Source organism: Lepidochelys kempii, chromosome 5 (genome assembly GCF_965140285.1).
Source record: "Lepidochelys kempii isolate rLepKem1 chromosome 5, rLepKem1.hap1, whole genome shotgun sequence".
NCBI lineage: Eukaryota > Metazoa > Chordata > Testudines > Cheloniidae > Lepidochelys > Lepidochelys kempii.
In genome coordinates this window covers 61685730-61710446 of record NC_136384.1, presented here as the reverse complement: position 1 = coordinate 61710446, position 24717 = coordinate 61685730, and the positions used below count along the sequence as shown (strand labels likewise).

General features: G+C 41.3%; 2 protein-coding genes across 8 annotated transcripts in view; one reads left to right on the top strand and one right to left on the bottom strand.

The window, feature by feature from the left end:
- The window catches only part of RHOBTB3 (Rho related BTB domain containing 3), a 73858-nt gene extending 62024 nt beyond the window's left edge, over positions 1-11834 (bottom strand). For all 7 annotated transcript variants that reach the window (XR_012158973.1, XR_012158971.1, XR_012158972.1 and 4 more), the window contains exons 1-3: positions 11753-11834; positions 10880-11032; positions 4158-4383 (exon numbers count right to left, since the gene is read on the bottom strand). Coding sequence is in view for 4 of the 7 variants with exons in the window: in XM_073344539.1 (XP_073200640.1) it covers positions 4158-4383; positions 10880-10908 (255 nt within the window). In the remaining 3 variants the exon portion in view is untranslated. The remainder of the gene's footprint in view (positions 1-4157; positions 4384-10879; positions 11033-11752) is intronic.
- Positions 11835-12074: 240 nt separating this feature from the next.
- Positions 12075-24338, top strand: LOC140911457 (carnitine O-palmitoyltransferase 2, mitochondrial). Its single transcript, XM_073344544.1, has 5 exons — positions 12075-12279; positions 16989-17069; positions 18711-18817; positions 20520-21821; positions 24010-24338. Exons 1-5 carry the CDS (start codon positions 12095-12097, stop codon positions 24336-24338), a joined length of 2004 nt encoding a protein of 667 aa, XP_073200645.1. The 5' UTR covers positions 12075-12094.
- Positions 24339-24717: the final 379 nt, after the last annotated feature.

Genomic DNA, 24717 nt, shown 5'->3' with positions numbered 1-24717 from the left:
GCCTGTGCTGATGGGGAAGCAAAGTGGTCTGAGGCAGCAGCAACTTTACTAAAAGACATGCCCCTCAGCAACCCAGCTCAATTGAAAAAAAAAAAAAATTCTCAGGCTGTGACCCCACCTATGGGCAGGACAAATAAAATGATCTGGCAGGCCAGGAATGTTCCCCAAGCCACTAGTTCAGGGGTGGGCAAACATTTTGGCCTGAGGGCCACATCAGCATTGCAAAACTGTATGGAGGGCCAGGTAGGGAAGGCTGTGCCTCCCCAAACAGCCTGGCCCGCCACATCCTGACTGCCCCCCTCAGAACCTCCCACCCATCAACCCTCCCTGCTCCTTGCCCTCTGACCACCTCCTCCCGGGACCCCAACCCCTAACTACCCCCAGGATCCCACCCCCCTGCTCCCTGTCCCCTGACTGCCCCGACCCCTATCCACACCCCCGCCCCCAAAAGGCCCCCTGGGACTCCCACCCCTATCCAACCCCCATTTCCCGTCCGCTGACTGCCCCTGCATGAACCTCTGCCCCATTCAACCGCCCCCGGGATCCCCTGCCCCTTATCCAACCTCCCCGCTCCCTGCCCCCTTACCATGCTGCTCAGAGCTGCAGGAGCTTGCAGCTGCCCGGCCGGAGCCAGCCACGCCACCAGTGCTACCCAGTAAGAGCAGTGGGCCAGAGCGCTGGGGGTGCAGTGTGCTGAAGCTGCGGGGCAGGGGGACAGCCGGGGAGGGGGCAGGCAGCTCAAGGGCGGGGCAGGACGGTCCCGGCCTGTGGGCCATAGTTTGCCCACCTCTGCACTAGTTGCTCATCCCTGAGGTGGAGGGAGGGAAGAAAGATAGAAAAAGGCAGAACAGAGGGCTCAGAAGGAATGGAAAGGAAAAAGAAGCAGTATGATCTGTGAAGGGAGGTTGTGGGAATGACAGAATTGAAAATGGAGAGAAGAGTAATAAAAGGGAAGGAAGGAGAGAAAAGGCAACAAGAGAAAACAGAAGTTAAGAAGTAGGAACAGATGAAAGAGAAAAATCACTACAACATACAGTTGTGACTGCTTTAATTCTAACTGGAATGTATTTTGATAACCTCAAATATATATTTGGTTTTAAAATTGTTAAATTAGTTTGTGAATTAACTGCTATGTTCAAGTAAGTGAAACTATTAGCACTGACTTGACCTAAATATAGCATTGGCAGATATTTGTATAAACTCCTATATAGTTCCTCACATGCACCTCTCGCCCACCTTAGGTAGCAACACTGTTGACATTCCAGTTCTTGGCCATCCCAACTAGAGACCGGCAATCATGCAGAGTTCTGCAATAATCTTGTGCAAGGAAAACTTCCTATAAGTTGGCACCAGAATCCCATATTTATTTTTGTTCAACAATTTACCCGCACAGCTGTGGATCATTTAGGATAAATGCAGCTCAATATGGAGACAAGGTGTCTCACACCTGAGATCAGTCACAAAACACACAGCCAACCCCTTTTCTCTAAATTATGCTGGACTGCATATTCAGATGCCACAAACAGAGCTAATACAGACACAGCTGTAACATTAAAGGTTTCAGAGTAGCAGCTGTGTTAGTCTGTACCCGTAAAAAGAAAAGGAGGACTTGTGGCACCTTAGAGACTAACACATTTATTTGAGCATAAGCTTTCATGAGCTACAGCTCACTTCATTGGATGCAACCCGATGGAGTGAGCTGTAGCTCATGAAAGCTTATGCTCAAATAAATGTGTTAGTCTCTAAGGTGCCACAAGTCCTCCTTTTCTTTTTTGCTGTAACATTAAAGTAGATATTCACTAATATAGATAAGATCAGGTGCATTTTCCAAAAAGAAACTACAGATGGCTGCAGTCTTATTAGTGACAACCAAACATTAAACATCAGCCAATAGTTAGCACAACCATTTACAATCTCTCCAGGCCACTGAGAAAAGACATGTGGCAGACAAGACCAGCTGAACAAATCACAAATGTCAACCATCTGTCTTATGCCTGACAATGGCCCTTTTATGTCTAGTCTTAGTCATAAAGGCATGTGAGCAGATTCTTTAGAACTGTTCACTCACTAAATCTGCCAAATCTCCAACCGCCAGCAGGAGTAACTGCAAACTCTCAACCACCATAGACATGTGGCATTGAAGTGGCAGTGTCACCAAATATACCTAGAACCTTCAGCCTGCAGAAGACAGAAGTCCCTAAGGGATCCACCCTTGAAAAAACCACAAATAACCAGAGACAGCCTCAAGCGTAAGCAAAAAATGCTCATCCTACTGTTCTCCACAGTTCACAAAGGGCTTGTCTATACTAGCACTTTACAGCACTGCAACTTTCTCACTCAGGGTGTGAAAAAAAAAAAACACACCTCTGAGCGCTGCAAGTTTCAGCACTGTAAAGTGGCAGTATAGACTGTGCTCCCAGCGCTGGTAGCTACTCCCCTCGTGGAAGTGGGTTTTTTTAGAGCGCTGGAAGAGCTCTCTCCCAGCTATGGTGCCGTGACTACACGGCCGCATTAAAGCGCTGCTGCTTTAACGTTGCTAGTGAAGACATGCCCTAAGAAACCTCTCACCTGCCCCAGCTGGGAAAGACTAGAGTAGAAGTTACACTGGTAGCATTCCCAGAAGCATGAAGTGGTTGACAACAATATAAGCTGCCACTGCTGTTCAGTCACTGCGATCCTAAGGTCTTCTGAATTCAAGTTTTGGTTGTATTAAGACATCCAAAAAATTCATATGATTGTAAAACTAAAACAAATTCCTGAATGTGTGACCACTCTCCGCAAGCCAGGCAATAGGATGTTCTTCTTATACCATTCTCCATCTACCCACCAACCCGCCTCCCAATTTATCCTACTACTCTCCTATAGCCTCTTAATTAAAGGTTCAATTCTGCAACATTTATTTATGTTGAGCAGCACTTACTCACAGGTCTGGTCTCACTGAAGTCAATAGGACTACACATATAAGGGTGAAAAGAAAAGGAGGACTTGTGGCACCTTAGAGACTAACCAATTTATTAGAGCATAAGCTTTCGTGAGCTACAGCTCACTTCCTCAGATGCATCAGAGGAAGTGAGCTGTAGCTCACGAAAGCTTATGCTCTAATAAATTGGTTAGTCTCTAAGGTGCCACAAGTCCTCCTTTTCTTTTTGCGAATACAGACTAACACGGCTGTTACTCTGAAACCTGTCATATAAGGGTGAGAGACTTTCAGACTTGGATCCTCTTTCATCTGAATTTTTTGATTAAAGCAAAATGATTGATCAAAAACACAGGCTACCACTAGAGAACAGAATGCTGACTAACCCAGGTCTTAAGCTACCAATGCTTCATCATGCATTTCTTACACTCAAAACTCCTGTAGACTCCAACAGAAGTTTTGGGTGTGCAAGGAACGCAGTATCAGGCCCCATATAATATTTTTAAATTGAAACTAATGAAGTCACCAGATGGAACAAACATTTAAACAATTAAAAAAAATAAATAGTGCTCTGAAATAATCACAAAAATAGAGGAGGGTGCGGATTCTCTCACAATCTCACAAAAACAGAGAAATCAGTCCATTATTGCACATAATGGGGAAAAAAAACTGCTAACAAAAGCTAAATTTATAAAACTATCAATTTTTTTAATGCTTTTGATTTAGGAGCTTATTTTCTACACTTGCTCATTCAGTATATTAAACAGGAACCACTAGAAATGAAAATGAGTCCATATACTGTACCTTAGAACGGACCAATCATAAAATTTAAATCAATAATTTTCAAAGAACTGTTGTATCAAAACATTCTGATCAAGAGTGATTTTCAAGCTTCACAAAACATTTTTGTTTTCTTTTGGATTATTTTCATGCAGTTTTCACTGAACAGAGTTGAAAAATACTACCTCCATATAGGTGCAATAGATTAGGACCCTGCTCATGAGGGTCTTTTACTCCTGTTCCTCCAAGAGACTGTCAGTATTTGTTTTGGTGGTTGTATTTTAACATTAGAAGTAAACTTCCAATCTTTTTAAATTAATATTTTGACTGGTTAAAATACCACTAAAGAGCTAAGACCATCAAAATCATTTGAAAAAAAAAATACCCCCACTGTATTTGGACTGAATTAGGAGTGGCTACAATGTTGATTGCAGAACATAGTTTCAGACTAGTCGCTTACCCAAAGGGGACAGTCATGTACCACCAGTCTGACATTTCCAAACACACAAGCTTGATATTCAGTAAACACAGGATTTCCAACATGGTTTGCAGAGTTCAGCAGCAAACTGCTTTCAGTCGCTGAAATGAGAGCACTTCTCCCAAGATAGGTCCAGATCAGACTTGATTGCTGATTGTCTTCAGGAAATCCATCTCTCTCATTTCCAAAGGCTACAACATGAACAGACCTAAAACAACAAGAAGTGCCGTTAGCGAAGACTGGTGAAGAGGGGAGATGGGGGGGCTAAGAATATACTTTCATATCAAAACAAGAATATTAATCCTTCTCTAGCCTCTTCTTTCACTAGACTAACACCCCAGGAGTCAACAGTGAGTTACATATATGATCTCAAATCCAATAGCAGAAGTGGAAAGGAGTGCTTTATAAATCACCAGCTTGTTTGGCTTTTTATTTGTCCATTTCCACATGTAGCTTCACAGATGTAACCTCAACGATTCCTGTCACATATTCAGTGGCTTTGGTGTGTTTTCAATGCTCTAACCTCCTGTTCAGTCCTTCAGCCCCTGCAAGTCAATGAATGTAACTGCATGTGACAGTAGCAGGACAAGCCCTTGCCATGAATCTGTTTCTGTTGTAGGTGAATTCAGCAAATATCCTCAGCAGCAGGCAGCCCCAGGCTCAGCCGTCTCCTTACATCAACCCTACCCAAGGGCATAATTCATACAATGGAGAGACTTGACATTTCTGCAGAACCAACATAATGTGGCCAGGTCAGCAAAGAAAGACACAGGCTCTTCAGCAACAGCACATTCGACTGCATGGAAGGGAGCTGATTACATGGCCTTCCTCTGTGGCAGCGTGGGGGGGTGGGGGGGAAGAGAGAGAACAAATAAATAAATGAGCTCACTGCCATCCAATCTGTATGAAGACAGCCTTCTGAACTATGAAGATCCTACCCAAGTAAGAGAAGATAAATGAGAGTAGCCCCCGCTAAGGAAAGGCTGCAAAAAGAAAAATGAAGTATGAAAGGCTGAATCTTTCTACTTAAGCAATTCAAACCTTTTACTTGTATAAAAGTATTTTTAACAGTTGGCTGATAGCTATAGAAAATCTAAAAGCATGTTTCAGTGCTAACGTGCTGTTAAACCCCATTTTCAAAGGGCCAATTTTTAGGTCTAATAAAAAGATGCAATATTTTACCTGTGTGAAGAGGCATATTTTTGCCAATTCATTTCATTTTAGACTGAATCTGTTTCTACCAAATAGCACTGCACATATTATGGTCTAAACACATGGGGGAGTGAGGGGGGGAGTTGGTGTGAGAGTGTAAATAATAAGGTAAATATAAAACTGGCTATAGGAGGAAATTCTCCGCTCAGTTTGGCTAATGTAATCCAAAGAAAAAACATCAAATTACGTGGAATCACTCAAACATGATCATTCACAAAATAACCAATGGAATCATCAACAAAAACGCTCCCACTGCAGAATCTGGATTATTTAAAAAACACTAATACAAAATTAGTAAAAAACAGAAAACTGTATATGAGATACTAAATATAAATATCACTACACGTTTCATACCAGTCAATTGTGAATATCCATACTGATTGGCTGGACCATTTTTATAAACTTCAGTGTCTGACCCTCTGCACTGAAGTCAATGGGAGCATTGCCAATGACTTCCAGAGGCACAAGATCAAGCCCTAACATATATGAAATACACATATATGACAACACCAAAAAATATTTAATACCTATTATAGCAATGAAATAAATTCTAAAAATCTTTCCTCCTATTTTAATAGCTTTTATAAACTATAAATATTAGACTTTTACAGCAAGAGAGACCAAATGGTAGTTTTCTCAAAAATTTCCTCTCTTTTGTCCCACTTCCCAGTTTCCCCCACTGCAATTAACTTTGGCTTAGGAAGCTGAAAGACCACTGATGTAGTTTCCTCTTTGAAGTCTCGTTGCCCTTTCTTGGCAGTTCTTCTCAAGGGAGAGAATTTAAAAATGCACCACATTTCTCACTTGGCCCTCAAAGTGGTTGGCAATGTCACCTAATACACCCTTCATTAGTAGTGAGTGATGCTGGATAAAAAGTCAAGTGAGTTAGTGCCAAAACAATGCTTCGACTGTGTCCATTAATCCACTTACATAAAAGTAGCCTTTGGAGACTGAAGGTCTGAACAGAAGAGCTGGGGTTTGCAACATACTAGACTACAGTAGGACCAAGGTTGGGGAGGATGTTTGAGTGGAATGTTTCCTGTAACCATACATTTAGAAGCATGAACTGTGAATAACCAAGAACTCTGAAAATGGGTGACTATGAGAATAACCCTGAGGAAAGATAACTGTAATATGAATGAACCAGAACCAAAGAAGATGACTGGGTTTGAGACTATGACAGGTTGTGTGAATAAAGTACACCCCCAAAAGGGTGAATTTAATTGACCTGAAGTCTTGTTTGGCATGTGGGCTGTGAAGATTTTCTACATTCTGCTTAAACAGTGCAGCTCAGTCATTTTTGAGCACTGGGTCCTGGGTATAAAAGGGAGGGAGAAGGAACTGGATGGTCTAGAACAGGATGACCAGAGGGAACTCTCATTGTCCACTCCCCTCCCCCAGAAAGAGTAGAGATTACAAGCAAAATATATTACGTTTTGTCTGTATTATCTTTTCCATGGAGGTCATTATGCATTGGGCTGCCTCCTTCAAGGTGACTTCCTTGTGCAAGCACAGCTGAGGAATTCCCTGGCAGTACAACTTCAAAACAACACTGCCAGGGTCTGGGGGAGAACTGTCATAAAAGAGAGTTGCTATAGAGCAGAGGTGGGCAAACCATGGCCAGCAGGATATCCTGCCCGGCCCTTGAGCTCCCGGCCCGGGAGGCTAGCTCACAGCCTCTCCCCCACAGCGCCACGAGCACTCTGGGCCGCCACTCTTGCTGGGCAGCACAGGCAGCATGGCTGGCTCCAGCCAGGCTACGAGCTCCTGCTGCTCTGAGCAGCATAGTGGGGGGGGGACGGGACGAGGGGGACTGGGTAAGGGGCAGGGGGTCCTGGGGAGCAGTCAGGGGACAGGGAGTGGTTGGATGGGGCTGAGGGGGTCCCAGAAGGGGGCGGTCAGAGGACAAGGAGCTGGGGGGGGGGGCGGGTTCGATGGGTATGGGGTTCTGAGGGGGGGGCAGTAGCCAGGCTGTTTGGGGAGGCACAGCCTTCCCTACCTGGCTCTCCATACAGTTTCACGACGCCGATGTGGCCCTTGGGCCAAAAAGTTTGCCCACCCCTGCTATAGAGACTCAGAGCTTTGGACACCGCCCTAATCTCTTACAGACACTTGGAGATTCATTGATTTCGGTAATCCCTGCTGGGGGAACAAGTTCCAGCACCCAATGAAACAATATAGTAGAAAATGTTTAAGGGAATCTTTCCTGAGTTTTCCTCTGCGATCCCATTACATGGGTTTTTCTACAGGTGTGGGCTACCCAATGATCTGTCACAAAAGCTTCATTAAAATTTTAATATTGTAAATAATATTCACACATCCTGGTTGTTTAGGTTTCATCAAACACGTACTTATGATCTAACATATGAAATCAATGAAACAGTGGTTTTGAATAAATACAACTTATTTACATGCACGCATTTTAATAGTCTCATTTAAGGGAAAAATTCACTTCTTTCCGGACAAAGCCTGGGTAATTAAACTTTGTGTAAGGAAGTTGGCTGGGGTTGACTAACAGAATCTCTCCTTCCCCACCACGTGCGAAGGTCTAACAGATTCTGCCCCGTGGGCCGGAATAATGGTACACACCCTCTCCATGTCCCTACACAGAGGTTTGGGCCTTTAGATCTTCACCTGGCAAGCCATAACATTTCCTTCCACTCCCACCTATTAAACAGAGGAAAGAACTTTAACTATGGAGAAGTCTATCTCCAGTATTCCACTAAGCTAAACAGGTACTTTTCCTGCACAGCAAGTCATCTGTTCCCCAAGTCAGAAATCTCAGACTGCCTGTCACTAAATTCTGCTGAAGAAGACTGACCCCTACTCATCTTACACATACCTTCCTCCTCCTTATAAGACAGGGGTAGGCAACCTATGGCATGTGTGCTAAAGGCAGCACACGAGCGGATTTTCAGTGGCACTCACACTGTACGGGTCCTGGCCACCGGGTCTGGGGGCTCTGCATTTTAAATGAAGCTTCTCAAACATTTTAAAAACTATTTACTTTACATACAACAATAATTTAGTTATATATTATAGACTTATAGAAAGAGACTTCCTAAAAACGTTAAAATGTATTACTGGCACGCGAAACCTTAAATTAGAGTGAATAAATGAAGACTCGGCACACCACTTCTGAAAGGTTGCCAACCTGTTATAGGATGACAAATTAGCTCCTCTTTCTGTAATGTAACTGACCATTTCCTATTAACATGGGCATGCAAGACTAGGCAGAACATTGCTCAAGGCTTCCATTTAAAGCAAAACAAAACAAAAAACCCACACACAAATATATACATAGTAGAAATCTGAACTTTGCAAACCACAGATGCTGAATTTAATCCTTGTGGGTCATATACTAGATCTGAACTTTGTCTACCAATTATCAAATACTTTTTAACTGGCTCTTCTCTCTTGTGTTTTTATTTTTCATTTCAGGCCATAGAGATATTGCACTACCCTACAGTGTGATGGGAGCCACATAATACAGTAGTGTCTCTTGGACCCAAAGATTTTAGCAGGACGTAGAAGAGTCCACACAGAAAAGGTTCAAGAAAAAAAAGATTTAGATTTATACATATTGCTCATGTGCAGTAAGCTAAACAAGCTCATTGCTATTACCGGATTGAACTGCCACAAAAGGTCCAGAAGTCCTTTGTAAAGATTCTGTATTATGATTAAATATGTATTTATCATTATCAGGTCCAGTTAAATGTTAGAACTGTCATCTGCCATGTAAAGTTACCAGGAGGACACGAATTTCAAACCAGGAATCTTGAATACTGATGCACTATGCACAGGATAAATCCATTTTACACAACTACATGCTCTGCTATGGTAAATTAGCAGCTATCATAACAAATGAGGTACACTACATTAATATCCTAAACGAGAGATGCAAAATCTTACTAGCTCTAGTACATACCCCTCAAAGTGCAGGATTGTTCTCACTGTTTAGAGAATAATCTGGTTTTCTGTATAATATCATTGTTCTCCAAGTTCTCATGGAAGGGATGCAATATATTACACATTAAATGAATCTTCTGAAAGTATATTGATAAATGCAATCAGCATACAGAAGATTTGGATTATTTTACAGTGTTTTAAGGAAAAATGCATAAATCAAAACTACTATTTATTGCATCCTTTTTAAAGGAAGCCTCCAACCACACATTTTCATACTAGCAATCTGAAAGTTCAAAAAGCATTTAAGTCCATGTACTATGAATGTATTTGAAAATAATGTTTATAATCACAGGTGGTGTTTCTAACCCTATTGGGGACAATATCATCATACTAAAAAGTAATGAAATGTTACCTATGTGTGATTTAAATCTGTTTCATATTGGTTATGCCACAGCATTCAGAGACCCTTTGCACTAGACATTGTTCTATTTTAATGCCGGTTTGACAATAAGAAGAAAAATTTTGTTTAGTTTTGAAAAGTTATTTATGTAGGATGGAAACTGTCTACCTTGTTAAATCCAAAACCCAATTTCTTCAGCGGTAGTGAGATTGTGTGCTATATAAAACTCAAACTGAGAAAATACCTGCTTCATACTAATGAATGTCTTACACTGTAGGCAGTAGCCCACGAAAGCTTATGCTCAAATAAATGTGTTAGTCTCTAAGGTGCCACAAATACTCCTGTTCTTTTTGCAGACAGACGAACACGGCTGCTACTCTGAAACCTTACACTGAAAAACACACTTGGCATCTCTGTCACACAGTCATGTCAAGCTATTCAGTATGGCAACAGTAGCAAACAATAAATCAGAGTATTTAGCTGAAAAAAGAATTATAAAGGGGATCACTCTGTTTGGTATTTTGCAGCTATAGGAATTGAGTATGCCACGAACAATGAACATTGCAACCAGGAGACACTTGTTACAGCTGCCAGATGAAAGAAATTGTAAAACACTGCGCCAGTCTTTGGCAGAAGTCAGAAAACAATGACATATCTGATATCAGTGACATTTAAACAACAGATCATCAAATTGTCTCAAATTATTTCTGCTGATGTATCCACTGGAAATCTGTCAGACAAAAAGATGAACAGGGACAGATGTTCTTGGTTGCTGATGAGGAGAAAATACTTGGTTTTGATGACGAAAAGGAAAGTACAGCTGAGTCATGGATGAAGACTTCATTTTCCTAGAGGTGCTGGTGTTACCTGTGTCTTTCAGCTATGACTTTTAGCCTCCTTTACTGCAGAGAAGACGGAGCTTGGTGCACTCGGTTAGTGTGTGATTCAACAGGAATTCAGAAGAGCTGATAGTTCTCCTGGTTATCTGATCCGGCATTCTTTATGCACACAGAGCTTCCACTGATGTCAATGGGAGCTTTGGGTGTGCAAGGAATGCAGACAGGTAAAGATTCTCCAAAACATTTAAAAGAGAAGCAGTGAGAAAGCATTTCAGATTACACATTTATTAAATCATCATTAAACATGGCTCTCTTTTTCTTAATGAAACAAAATAAAAGCTTACATCAGGCTTGGTTTTACGGAGCCTGCCATCAGGAATGTTCTTCAGCTATAAGATGTGTCATAAACCAAGCGGCAGCCTTTCCTCGCTTCAGACAAGTATTGACATAACTGTCCCCAACTGCATGTCAATATTTTGAACACTAGAGCTGGTGAACTGAAATAGCATCATTAGTTAAAGCTCTGTAAACCAGGAGTAACTCCATGCACATCAATGGAATCACACCACTGAAAAGCCCAGCAGAGTGGAGTCAGGTCTGGTGCACCTCCCACCTTTGTTAAACACATACACAAAAAAACCCAGATTGTTTTAGTACGCTGAGCAAAACAGCCCTACCTCAAACCCCCCCCCCCCCAAAAAAAAAGAAAACAAACCCCACACCAGAGCAACAGCAATGCCAGAGCCAGAAACTCTTCACAAGTCTGGCCCAGATTATAGGGGCCAGGGGCGCTGTCAGCTCAGGAGAAGGGCGAGGTCCTGAGCCAGCAGCCTGGGTATGGTAAAAGCAGGAGGTGGGCTCCTAGGCTACAGCCCTTCCCCACACAGCTTCACTCCCCCCCCAGCCCCCATCCAGCGCCTCTAGGGCCCTGGCCATCCAGCGCACTCGACGGGCCAGCCTGAAGCCTCTGCCCGAAGCCTCTGCCCGAAGCCTCAGGGGCCAGCGGCGCGGCGAGGCTGCCACAGGGGCTTCGGCAAAGCCTGGGCCAAGGCGACGCGGCCCGCGTCAAACCCGAGCTGCCAGGCAGCCGAACTTTCCCCGCCTGCGCCTTAAATCCTTCAGTCCGCGTCCCTTCTGCGGGAGGCGCCCGAGCACCGGCGACTCAGCGAGCTGAGCCCAGGCACTTCGCCCCGGCTCTCCCGCGTCCCCTATTTTACCTGCGTGGTCCCAACACGCTGCTGCGTGGCAGGGTCCTCGGGGCAGCGAAAAGCCGCTCGGCCGCAGAACCCGAAACCGCCGCGCGCTGCGGGCGGGGAATCGCGGTCCGTTCTAGAGCATTCTCTGCCCCTCGTCGCGCTCTTTCCCTCTCTTTGTTCTGGCCGTTCAGGTTACTGGGCGCCTGCGCGCAGGCGCACAGGTGGCCTAATTCGCGCAGCCGCACCGCTTATTCCTTCAACCGCCGCTCTCCCTCGCGCTGGCGTCGCGGAGGTGTTGGTGTTAACGGCTGCTGGGTTCCCGCCGCTGGGGTGCTGAGCCGGCCCCCGGGTTTGTAGCGAAACATGCTCCGTGCCCGGCCCGCGTGCGGCGGCGGCGTCCTGCTGAGGCGGCCGGGGCCTGTTGGGCGCCGCGGGTACTGGCGGACCGTGGGGCTGACCGAGAGCATCATCTCGGAGCTGGACACGGACCATCACTTCGTGCACAGGAGCACGATCCCCACCATGCACTTCCAGGACAGCCTGCCCAGGTGCTGCCCCGGGGCACGGCGGGGAGCCCGGACCCTGGACGCCCGAAATGGGGGAAGAGTCAGCAGCGAACTCTCGGGCAGACTCTGGACAGCCTCCCTGCTCTGATGAGGCTGAGGCTCCCCCACTTCTTCACCCGCCCGCCCCCCCCCACTCTACAGCAGGGTTCTCAGCCAGGGGTCCAGGCCCCCTAGGGGGCCGTGAGCAGGGGAGATCCACCAAGCAGGGCTAGCACTACACTCTCTGGGGCCCAGGGATCTGAGTCCTGCAGTCTGGTGCTGAAGCCACAGCCTGAACAATGTAACGTCAATGGGACCCTGTGGCACAGGGCCCCAGGCAATTGCCCTGGCTGCTACCCCATCACACTTGGGCTGGCTTTTATATGCAGAAAACCCATTATTGTGGCACAGGTGGGCTGTGAAGTTTTTATAGCATGTTGGTGGCACTTCAGAAAGAAAAAGGTTGGGAACCCCTGCTCTAGAGAGCCAGTGCATGGGCTGGAGCTGGCGTCAGCACAGGCCATCCTAAGGTCCGCTTGCAAACACTTGGCAAGAGCACCTATGCTCTGAGACTGCCCTGGAGTGCAAGCTTGTACTTGCCCTAGAGCTGCAGAAGTGTTCACGCTGCACCCTAGACATGAGCCCTTCCCTACTCACTGCCTACCTGGTCATTCTGAATTTGCTTCTTCCCTGCAAGGGTTGTTGTTTGCCTACTTTACTGTCAGCCTTTGTTTAGAGCAACTCCCCACTGAATAATGACAGGTTTCAGAGTAGCAGCCGTGTTAGTCTGTATTCGCAAAAAGAAAAGGAGTACTAGTGGCACCTTAGAGACTAACCAATTTATTTGAGCATAAGCTTTCGTGAGCTACAGCTCACTTCATCGGATGCATTCAGTGGAAAATACAGTGAGGAGATTTATATACACACAGAACATGAAAAAATGGGTGTTATCACACACGCTGTAAGGAGAGTGATCACTTAAGATGAGCTATTACCAGCAGGAGAGCGGGGGGGGGGGGGGGGGGGGGACACCTACAGGCCAGTCCTTGCCTACAGACAGCCCCCAACCTGAAGCAAACACTCACCAGCAACCACACACCACACAACAGAGCCACTAACCCAGGAACCTATCCTTGCAACAAAGCCTGTTGCCAACTGTGTCCACATATCTATTCAGGGGACACCATCATAGGGCCTAATCACATCAGCCCCACCATTAGAGGCTCGTTCACCTGCACATCTACCAATGTGATATATGCCATCATGTGCCAGCAATGCCCCTCTGCCATATACATTGGTCAAACTGGACAGTCTCTACGTAAAAGAATAAATGGACACAAATCAGATGTCAAGAATTATAACATTCATAAACCAGTCGGAGAACACTTCAATCTCTCTGGTCACTCGATTTCAGACCTAAAGGTCGCAATATTAGAACAAAAAGACTTCAAAAACAGACTCCAATGAGAGACTGCTGAATTGGAATTAATTTGCAAACTGGATACAATTAACTTAGGCTTGAACAGAGACTGGGAGTGGATGTGTCATTACACAAAGTAAAACTATTTCCCCCACCCCTCACTGCTCCTCGGATGTTCCTGTTAACTGCTGGAAATGGCCCACCTTGATTATCACTACAAAAAGGTTCTCTCCACCCCACCCCCGCCCCAGCTCTCCTGCTAGTAATAGCTCATCTTACGTGATCACTCTCCTTACAGTGTATATGATAACACCCATTTTTTCATGTTCTGTGTGTATATAAATCTCCTCACTGTATTTTCCACTGAATGCATCTGATTAAGTGAGCTGTAGCTCACGAAAGCTTATGCTCAAATAAATTGGCTAGTCTCTAAGGTGCCACTAGTACTCCTTTTCTTTTTCCCCACTGAATGCATTTGCTCCCTACAAAGGTGATGAGAGTCCCAGAGCAGAGACGGAAAACTGAGTGGGATGGCTGTGTAAAAGGAGATAACGTCTCCCTCCCTCCCACAACCTGTCTCAGAAGGGTTGAGTAAGGGCAGAACTAAAGGCCTTAGCACATGCACATCTTCCCCATTGGAAAACACAGAAACTTCCATGCTGGATCAGACCAATGGATTGGCTATCTAGTCTAATATTCTGTTTGACTGTGGCTAGTACAAAATATTTCAAAAAATGACTTCCCTCCATAGATAGTTAAGAAATAATCTTCCCATTAGGAATAGCCCCCTTCCGAGTTCGATTTAGTGGTTGCCAATGCCTTGGTGCTTGAGAGTTTACATCCATTATTTTTAAAAAACAAAACACCTATTTATTTGTTTTACTCATCCATATAAATGCAGTAGTTTTTCAGTCCTTACTGAGGTGTTGGCTTCTATGGGTTTGTCTACACTACAGTTAAAAAACCCACAGCTGACTTGTCAGCTGACCCGGGCTAAGGGGCTGTTTAATTGCGGTGTAGACGCTCACACTGGAGCCCATGCCCAAGCATCTATACTGCAATTAAACAGCCCCTTAGCCCAAGCCCCACAGGCCTGAGTCGGCTGACATGGGCCAGTCATGGATGTTTAATTGCAGTATAGATACACCCTGGGATATATTGTGTAAAATAGTATTTCCTTTTCACTGACCTGATTCTCTTTCAATGGAAAAATATAACCTTTTCTTAAAAAATGAATTTGCTGACTAGTGTGGAATGTAATTACCACAATTACCAAGAGACTAACATTATGGGACCAGTACTTACTTGTTCCCCTTTATCCCCGCCCCCCCCCCAATAATGCCGTAGTCAGGTTAGAATGTATAGGTCTCCTTGCTCTGTGATGCTACACAGGGGGCAGAGTTTTATTAGGCATTGCTGAAAGCTTAGATGCCTACTCTGCATGTTTAAGAGTGATTATTTTCAATTTTTAAATGTTATCAAAGTTGGCGAAGGAACAGTTCCTTGAGTAGGACAAGCCCCGTGCCCGCTTTGTAGGTAGTTGTGTTCACCATGTTTTAATGATTAGTAACCAAAAAGAGTAAATAAACCAGGAACGCTACTACAACCATACTGGCCACTCCTGTAGCCTGCAAGCAAGTAGGGCCAGCTTAAGTTTAAGGCATATGCACGGTACACCCATGCCTAGATATTTGGCTCTTTGATATATGTGATGGTATCAGAATATCAGCTTTAATAAAACAAAAAATCGTTTTCAGCCCTCATAATTGTAAAGAAAATCTTGAAAACACAAACTATGTAACTACTTGAGAGATGCCTATTTGATGCATTCTCTCTTGCTTTTAAGAGAGCCTAATTGTGAGATGGAAGAACTGCCCCATTCACCTAAATAGGGAGCTAACTGTGAAACATGCTACTTTGGGCAGGGAGGTCCTGCTAACACTATCCCAACAAAAGAATCAGTGTGTGGAGGCCTTTACTGATACCACCTCATTGTGACTCTGCTAGGATGCCATCAGAAGGGGACTTTGGACAGAGGACTGGGTATAGGCACAGTCAGAGTGCTCCAGGACAAACCCCAGCCTCCCAGAAGGGATAATGTTGTGATCCAGGGAAGTGGGAGTCCCAGCCTGCCCAATTGGAATGGTGGGCCACCCACCAGTCTCATGTATAGGTGGTCCCGTCCACTCCCCCCTACCTCATTGTGGGGGGTAAATGGGAGTGGCAAGGGCCACCTATACTATATTTTTACTTCATTTCATGACTGGTGCTTGTGTATGGGTAATTACATTTTGCAATAATGAGACCTTGAAACTTTGTACACTATTGAGCAAGTCCTGTTGTGGTTTGTGGGGAGACCAAAGAGGGGGTTTCTGCAAATACCATATGCAATGGAGCTCTGTGGCATTTCACTCTGCAGATGTTGTACGTTAGGTCAGTGGGCCCAAAAACGTAACCAGAGGATCATAACAGGTCAAGGATGCTCCTATTGCCTGCAGGACCAAATTAAAATAGTCCAGGACTCTAGCCATATCCCTGCATGGGACTCCCCTTGACCCAGCCCCAGCACGGTGGCAAGGTCTCATTATTACAAAATGTAATTATCTATACACAAATACCAGTTATGCAATGAAGTAAAAATATAGTATAGATATTGGAGATTGTACCCAGATAAGTAAACTATGTAGTGGTTAACAAAATGAAATTAGTATTGGTTAACAGTTCATAAAATGGGATGTTCTCTCCAGGAACAATTATAAAGGCTTTTGGTTTAAAATGTAATTCTTGCTTTTTTATAAAAATGCATTTGTTCAGGGCTACAGTTATAATTTTATTATTGTGTGTATTATTGTAGAATCTAGGAGCCCAAGTCATGCAGTATAAACAGAAGAAAAACTTACTATCTGAATAATTGGCGATTTCAGCACAAATCTCAAATACGTTTTATAGTCACAGAATTATTTGGGATTACAGCCTCATCATTTAAAAAAATTATGTATACAATACATAAATCCATCTCTTGGATGGGGGAATCTATGCCTTAACTTCTGTCTCCATTCTTTTACTTCTCTTTTCCAGATTCCTACTACTTCCCCGATTCCCCCAGGTTTGCTGTCAGTACAGCATTCACCTCCCATTCAAGAGACTTTGATTAGTCACATAACGTAATTCATGGGTGCACCGCAACACATTTTTTTCATGGATTTTAATGTTCTTGTTGCTCTCCCCATATTAGTAATAAATATATTTTGAACTTATTTAATAGTTTTGTGTTAAAATTCTGCACTTCTAGATTACCTCTTCCAAAATTGGAGGATAGTGTGAAGAGATATTTGGCTGCTCAGAAACCTCTACTCGATGATGATCAGTACAGGTATGAAAAATGACATGGAGTAGGAGGCATTTAAATGAAGCCTGGATTGTAAATAGGCTATTAGAATTCACACTCATTTTAAAACTTGGCATACAAATTCCAAGCACAGCATTACTGTTATTTTCACAATATTTCATTAAAATATTTTTCTTTGAAGTTTGCTTCTATATTCAAAAGTCACTTTGTTTAAAAAAAAAGTGTGTGTGTGTGGGGGGGGGGGGGCCATTTTGTGGTTCCATATTTATTGGCTCTCAATGACTCCAGATTAGATTTGCTCACTTTTCAAGTAAAAAGCTATTTTTAAATGCCAGCCCTACAGATTCTTACTAAATCTTAAAGTGAGCTGTTTTGTTTTTTTCTGGGTCATGACCATTAATAAGGTTCCATCTATGTATTTTGCCATCAGTCCTTTGAATTGTCACAAGTGCAACTGAGGATAAAGTTTGGCTTGACAATTGGAACTTGTGTTCTTAAATGTCTGTAGGATTAGAGCCTTAGTTTGGAACCCTACATATCTTGAAGAAAGAGTTCTTAATCTATTTTTAACCTTCTACAGGAAGGTCAAGGTCAGCAAGGGTTTTCCCATGTCCCCTTGCTTTATAGAAATTATTCTACAAGTAGGTGCAAGGACCACATCTCTTGTGCTGTGACTTGTGAATCAAGTAGGTAGGGACATCTCTTTATTACTCATGAAATTTGTGCTCTTGGGATAATTAGACCCATCCTACTGTATATCCTATCTACTCTTCTGCTTTTGAACAAAGGTAGGCCCCCATCCTGCAAGTTGTGCAGTGCAGGTAGAGGTTGAAGTCAAGAACAGTTTGCAGGATTAGCGTTTTCTGATGACATTCTTGAATCAATTAATTCTGCAAACAAAGCTGAGAACACAAAATATGCCAGAATCCTGAATAGAAAATTAGGTAACTCTTCCTATCACTTGATTTAGTTCAGGAAGAAGCAAGAGTTTACTTATGTTTTTAGGCAGCAAGTTTTAATTTTTATATCCTAATTCAACTATAAAGTATGTTAATAGAAGCTCCTTTCCAAAATACAACTTAATCAAAAGTCAAAATACTCAGAATTTCTCCAGCAAGTACTAGGTACTTTGTCAAGTCATTAGTGGACAGAGGAACAGTTCTCATTTTTCTTTGTGAATCGTTGCACACACATGCAGCTCAATGACTTGAGTAGAGTTCTGTGGGAACACAGTGATCTGCTTATATGGAATTAGTTGCAGAACTGGGAGTATAGTTACTTAATTGAATCAACCAATTGAAGATGTGGTTCATGGACCGGTGGAATTAGGTGCCCTAATCTGTACTTTAAAAAGGGACAGTGTTAGTCCCCAGTGTAATTTCTGTGTTGGCATTGAAATAGAGCAATAATTACTTGTATTGTGGCAGCACTTCAGGGCCCCAAACAAGAATCTGGGCCACATTACTAGGTACAGTACAAACCCATACAAAAAGATAGTTCCTGTCCTAAAGCCTTTACAATCTCATTACATAATGAGCTACACAATAAAGTTTTACTAAATTTTGTTATTATACAAAAAGGAATAGTATTTTTATGAAATACTATAATTAAAAGTTACTCTTAAAGAACCTATATTATAATAATAAACTGTTTTCAATACTACAGAAATACTGAAAGAATTGCTAGGGAGTTTGGAAAAGGAGTGGGCAGGAAGTTACACCGAGAACTTGTTGAATTCGATAAAAAGAATAAGCATACAAGTTATATATCAGGTTTGTTTTCTATTTTATTATTATTTTTAAAGTTCTGACATTCAGTTGTCTATTGGAATCATTAACCTCTTTTGAAACTTACTATTAAAGTACTTGGGTTACTTTTTCTGATGGATCTGCATGGCAACTGCTGTGCATTTCCATTGAAATCAACTAACATGAAGTGTTAGTCTTACAGACTATTCCTTCTGATTTGGTTTTGATTTGGCTTTAGAAGCAAAACCTCAACTTGTCTTGTTAATTTAAAGCATTTTAGTTTGAATTTGGTATTTCCTAGCTCTTGCCTTCATCTCCTGATAGTAGGCATTTGCTCTCCCAGGTCCTGGGAAAAGGAACAACAAGTCCCCCCAGAATCACTCTCTCAGTCCTTTTAATCAGACAACTGGTTTCTAACCCTTTTCCCTAAATTAGTTACTCACACGGAACGCAAAGGGAGACTTAGATAAGGCTCCAAGTCATTACAATGCTCTGACATATGAACATTTAGGAGTAAAATATTGAATATTACATAGAGGTAAACTGTAAAGCATAAATATACTATTTTGTTTTTATTCTTCACTGTCTCTTTATAATGTGTAAAGACTGCTTCAGACTTTTTCCCAAATAATAGGTTTGTTTGGGGTATTTTTGCTTGTTGTTTACTTTTGAAATGTCAGGGATATTATGTCTTCACTCCCTTCTCTTTGTCAGAGAGTCCTAAACTTTATCATCCATCTTGACTTCTCAAACGTTGGTAGGGAGAAATGCAATTTGGGTTAAAGTCTTGTGTGACATCACTATTCGGGTCCTCTGAAGTTGTAGCCAGGAACTTCCAACAAAGAGTGGGAAGTAAGGATATGAAATTTTAAATATAAAAAGGAAGCAGAATGAAATGGTTATTTTGAGGAGTGGACAGGGAGGGAATTGAAACAATTTTCATGCATTATAAAGAAGCAGTGAAAAACAAAACCAAATGTTTATATTTCTTTTTTTTTTACAATGTTTTGTGCTTATATAGTTGCTTTCACATAAGGCTCTACAAGTATTTTATAAATATTAATACATTACGCTTCAAAACACTCTTATGAAATAGATAACTGTTATGTTCATTTTACTGATAGGTAAACCCGAAGCACTAACAAATTTACTAACATGCCCTATGTCAAAAAAACAAATCAGTGGTATTGCTGGGAAGGGAACAGAATATTTGGGTCCTTACTCCTAGTCTACATTCAAAACTGCTATTCAGTATAGTTTGTGTGGGAAATGAGATGTACAGCTTGTGTTTACCTATCATAGATATTTCTTAGACACCAGTTACTTTGGTATTGAAGAACCAACCGATTGGGAGTTTTATGCCTCAGGCCAAATTAATTCTGGGTTTAATGCTGTTTACTTCAGTGGAGCTATCCAGTGGATGAATTTACCCCTTAATCCCTATGCACTGCAATGAAAGCGTGTCCTTTTCAGATCTGAAGTGGAAATTGAAAATAGAAAAGATAAATTGGTTATCTTTTCAAAAACTCAGTACGTATCTATAGTTTGAGTGCTTTATACTCTTTTTAGATTACATTCATAAATGTCTGTGTACTCATTTGAAACAAATAATTTAGTAAAATAATGAGATGCTGTATACAAATTATGTGTCTATAAAAATACGTTTGTACATCAAAATAATAAAATTGATTTTATTAACTTAATTTTTTATTTTATTTTTTTGTAGATCCCTGGTTTGATATGTATCTCTGTGCCAGAGACCCTGTTGTTTTAAACTTCAACCCTTTTATTTCTTTAAATCCTGATCCAAAAGAAGCATACAACAGTCAGGTAGTGAGGGCAACAAATCTGGTAGTATCATCAATAAAATTTCTTAACTCTCTAAAGAATGAGTTTTTACGGCCAGATATCTATTATGTCAATCCAAAATGGAGCCAAAGTAGGCTCTTCAAAAACTTTATCCGCCTTCTTCCAACCTCTGTGTCTTGGTATGGAGCTTATATGGTAAACGCATATCCCTTAGATATGTCACAATATAAGCGTCTCTTCAACAGTTCCAGAATTCCTAAATTAAACAAAGATGAACTGTTTACTGATGAACGGGGAAGACATTTGTTGGTGATGAGAAATGGACATTTTTATGTTTTTGATGTTTTGGATCCTATTGGTAATATTCTGCATCCGTCTGAAATCCAGGCTCAGTTAATTTATATTTTACAAGATGCAGATTGCTTGCCTGAGTTTCCCCTTTGTTACCTCACCACTGAAGACAGGAATACTTGGGCAGCAGTAAGACAACAGCTTCTCGAAGCCGGCAATGAAGACAACTTACAAAAAATTGATAGTGCAGTCTTTTGCCTATGCTTAGACAATATTTCCCCAAAGAATGATACTGAGCTGTCACATTGTATGCTTCATGGACATGGTTTTAATCGTTGGTTTGACAAATCCTTTAGTCTGATTATCACTAGTGATGGCACTGCAGGGGTAAATTTTGAGCATTCTTGGGGAGATGGAGTTGCAGTCCTTCGTTTTGTTAATGAAGTATATAGAAACAGTACAAGACACCCAGCTATTGTACCACATTCTAGTCCTCCTGCATTAAGTGCTACCAGGTGTGAGAGACTGGAGTTTAAATTGAATGATTCAATCCAATCTGCTATAAATGCTGCACGTATGAAATTTAAAGAAACAAATGAGAAACTATCTGTGAGAATGTTTGAATTCAGAAAGTTTGGAAAAGAATTTTTAGTGAAACAAAAGCTGAGTCCAGATGCTGTTTTTCAACTTGCATGTCAGATTACTGCTTATCGACAGTTTGGAAAAATTATTTCTTCTTACGAAGCATGTAGCACTGCTGCTTTTAAACATGGCCGCACGGAAACTATTCGACCCACATCTATACTAACAAAACAGTGTTCACATGCATTTGTTGAAGAACGAAGCAAACACAGTGTAGCAGAACTGAGAAATATGATTGATGAATGTTCAAAATATCACAGACGGTTGCAACTGGAAGCTGCATTAGGTTAGTTCCATGTCATTGTGATCTTTCAAATGTTAGTAATATTTTTTCTAGATGTTCTGATACCTGAAGTCCTCTTTAGAGAGGTATGTTAAGATCCCAAATCCTGTTGTTATATACTCATTTTAAACCTGAAAGGGTTTTTTTTTAAATTGACCTTCTGCCCTTTTCACTTCCTTATGATTTATAAAGGTTGTCTGAAACCATGGCATCATTTATACATGGGTTTTGCTTGTTTTTTTAGCTTAGAAATATCAGTGTCAACTCTGATTTGTCGGAGGGTCTTGGATGACATATATTTTTAGATCTTGCATCTTAATTGAAGCAACTAGGGTTGTTGAATCATTAACAAAAGCACTTTCTTTTGTCAAAACTACTTATTAGGCATTGAATTTAAATGTTAACAAAAACAAAAAGTTTTAAAGATTGACTAAATGTCTTTTCAGTTACCCATAGTTCAGTCCCTTTTCTCTTATGACAATTTAGTTGCCATCAAATATTCCAGGGTAGATAATACCTAATACCTGAATTTGTAAAGTAAAAAAAAAAAAACAGTCTGACACCCCAAACGCACACACCCCTGCTCATGCTTTTTTTGGATCTCACCCCCCGCACTCCTCCCGGCGTCTTTTCAGGCCTTCTGTATACTTCATAGTGAAGTCAAGAACTGGTACCACCCCAGTTTTTTCCCCAAATCTGCCTTGCAGATCACCTTTAAGAATTCCTGTCTTGTGTTTCATCCAGGCAAAGATCAGAATTAAAGTCAGTTCTATTATGCTCACATATAACACAATGAAGTGGAGTAACACGGGAAAGGCAAAAATAAGAGAAGGGGAGGGCTAGGGTAAGTACATAATAGAAGGGAAGGAGGAACAAAGCTGGAAAAAGGAATGGTCAACATAAAAAAGATAAGGGGAAACAAAATGTTGGGTGTAATAAAAGCTGAGGTGCATTGAGCTGATTCATCTCTATTTGGATATGAAAAGTATATTAACTAAATCATTACATGTTCATTCTTTTTTAAGTTGCAAGCTCATTGGGACATCAACCTTTCACATGTATTGTTTGTAAAGCATCATAGCTCTGTATAATTAGTAATACAGCTGGATGTATGTTGCCCATCATTTTGTTCGCTTTAAGTATGAAGTAAATACAGCCTTTGAGCATGTAATATGTCCCAGTAACCAAGAGAAGGCAATATGGGAAACTTCTGAATATTTACTTAGGTTTCAAGTAAAAGAATAGAATTATGTGTTTTATATCTAATGCCTTTCACACTCCAGTGTATCTTAAATCTTTAAATAGTAATTAATTGAATACTAGTGGTGATGTGACAAAATAGGCAACTGGAAGAGCGATTAATCCTTAGAATTCTTTATTTTGATTTTAGGATTTTAAGTGGAATAAGTTTACCTGATGTCCTTTCCCTGATCATTCTCAGTAGGAGCCTCACCTCTCTATTCTATTCTTCCTCCCCTTTTCTTAGGACTTGTCTGTGCTGGGAAATTGACTGGAATAGCTGTTGCATAATAAAATTATTTAAAATTATTTTATTCCAGAATAATTACCTTAGTGTGCTTCCAAAATTGAGTAATTGATCCAGTATAAAGTAACTTTTATTCTGAAATAGGGTGCACACAGGGAGCTATTCCGGTATACCCTTATTCTCCCTGTACCCTCTCCTGACTCCCACTGTGAGTGCCAGAAGAATACCAAATTAAATGCATAAAAGGCTGGCCTGGAAATTTCACAGTTTGTTTTAATCTGTTGGTTTTGGGAAAGAGTCAGATTAACGAAGCAATTTCATTTTGGGGGATAGAAGGGAAGGTGAGGTAATAAGGGAATTGATTAATTATTAAGAGAAATTTATGCTTACATTATGAGTCCTATGAAGTGCCAACATTTTCAAAAATGGGTGGCTAAAGTTAGGCTCTTAATTTCCTACTTAGATGCCTAAATAATTGGCTTACATACAAGCAGAAAATATAAGATTGTCAATCTTTAATGTAAGATAATGCCTCTTGTATTATTATAGCTACAGGATGAACAGTAAATATCTAATCGATTAAAATGTTGGAGCTTACCAACATTTATTCTTAGCTACAGGAAAGTTTTATAATGTTGACTTTAATAAATAACCTACATTTTTTCCGTATTCTTAACATACTTTGCACCTTTTTGTTTTATTTAGGTAGAGGATTTGATCGCCATTTATTTGCATTAAAACATCTTTCAGTGTCCAGAGGTGATCCTATGCCTGAACTTTTTCTTGACTCAGCCTACCAAAAACTAAACCATATTATCCTTTCAACTAGTACGTTACACAGTCCTGCAGTTCATCTTGGTGGATTTGGGCCAGTGGTGCCAGATGGTTTTGGAATTGGATATAATGTATTTGATACATGGGTAGGATGTAACACAACTGGCTATTTAAATAGAGAACTACAAGAATTTCTTAGATGCCTTGAGTATAGTTTAAATGATATTTTAGATGTTTTAGAAGGAAGACCTCTTGTGTAATCATAAGTGATCAGCAATATTAGGAATTATTTTAAAACTAATTTCTGACCCATAAAAATAATGGTGCAAAATCAACAGCAAAAATCTAATAATGAGAATAAGCTATTGGGAAATAACTACAAAAGAAAGGGAAACTCTGAAACCTTTATTAGTGGACTGACAAGATAATGTTAAAATGTTATTCTGTTTCTGGCCTTTTTTTTTTTAATTACTAGTTTTCAACATCCATTAAGGCCTTCAAGAATTTTTTTCCATATATTTTCCAAACTCTTCCTTTAATTCATTAATTTTATACTTGTTTATTCTTTTTTATACTCTGCTTATTATTTATTTTTAGAGGGGGGTTGTTTGGTTGAGTTTTGTTTTGTTTGCTTTGTAT

Excerpts from the sequence above, each read along its gene's own strand:
- LOC140911457 (XM_073344544.1), top strand. The coding sequence starts at position 12,095 with ATGCTCCGTGCCCGGCCCGCGTGCGGCGGCGGCGTCCTGCTGAGGCGG. Across the intron at positions 18,818-20,519 it reads GCATACAAGTTATATATCAG|ATCCCTGGTTTGATATGTAT; the intron begins GTTTGTTTTCTA and ends ATTTTTTTGTAG. Across the intron at positions 21,822-24,009 it reads GCAACTGGAAGCTGCATTAG|GTAGAGGATTTGATCGCCAT; the intron begins GTTAGTTCCATG and ends TGTTTTATTTAG.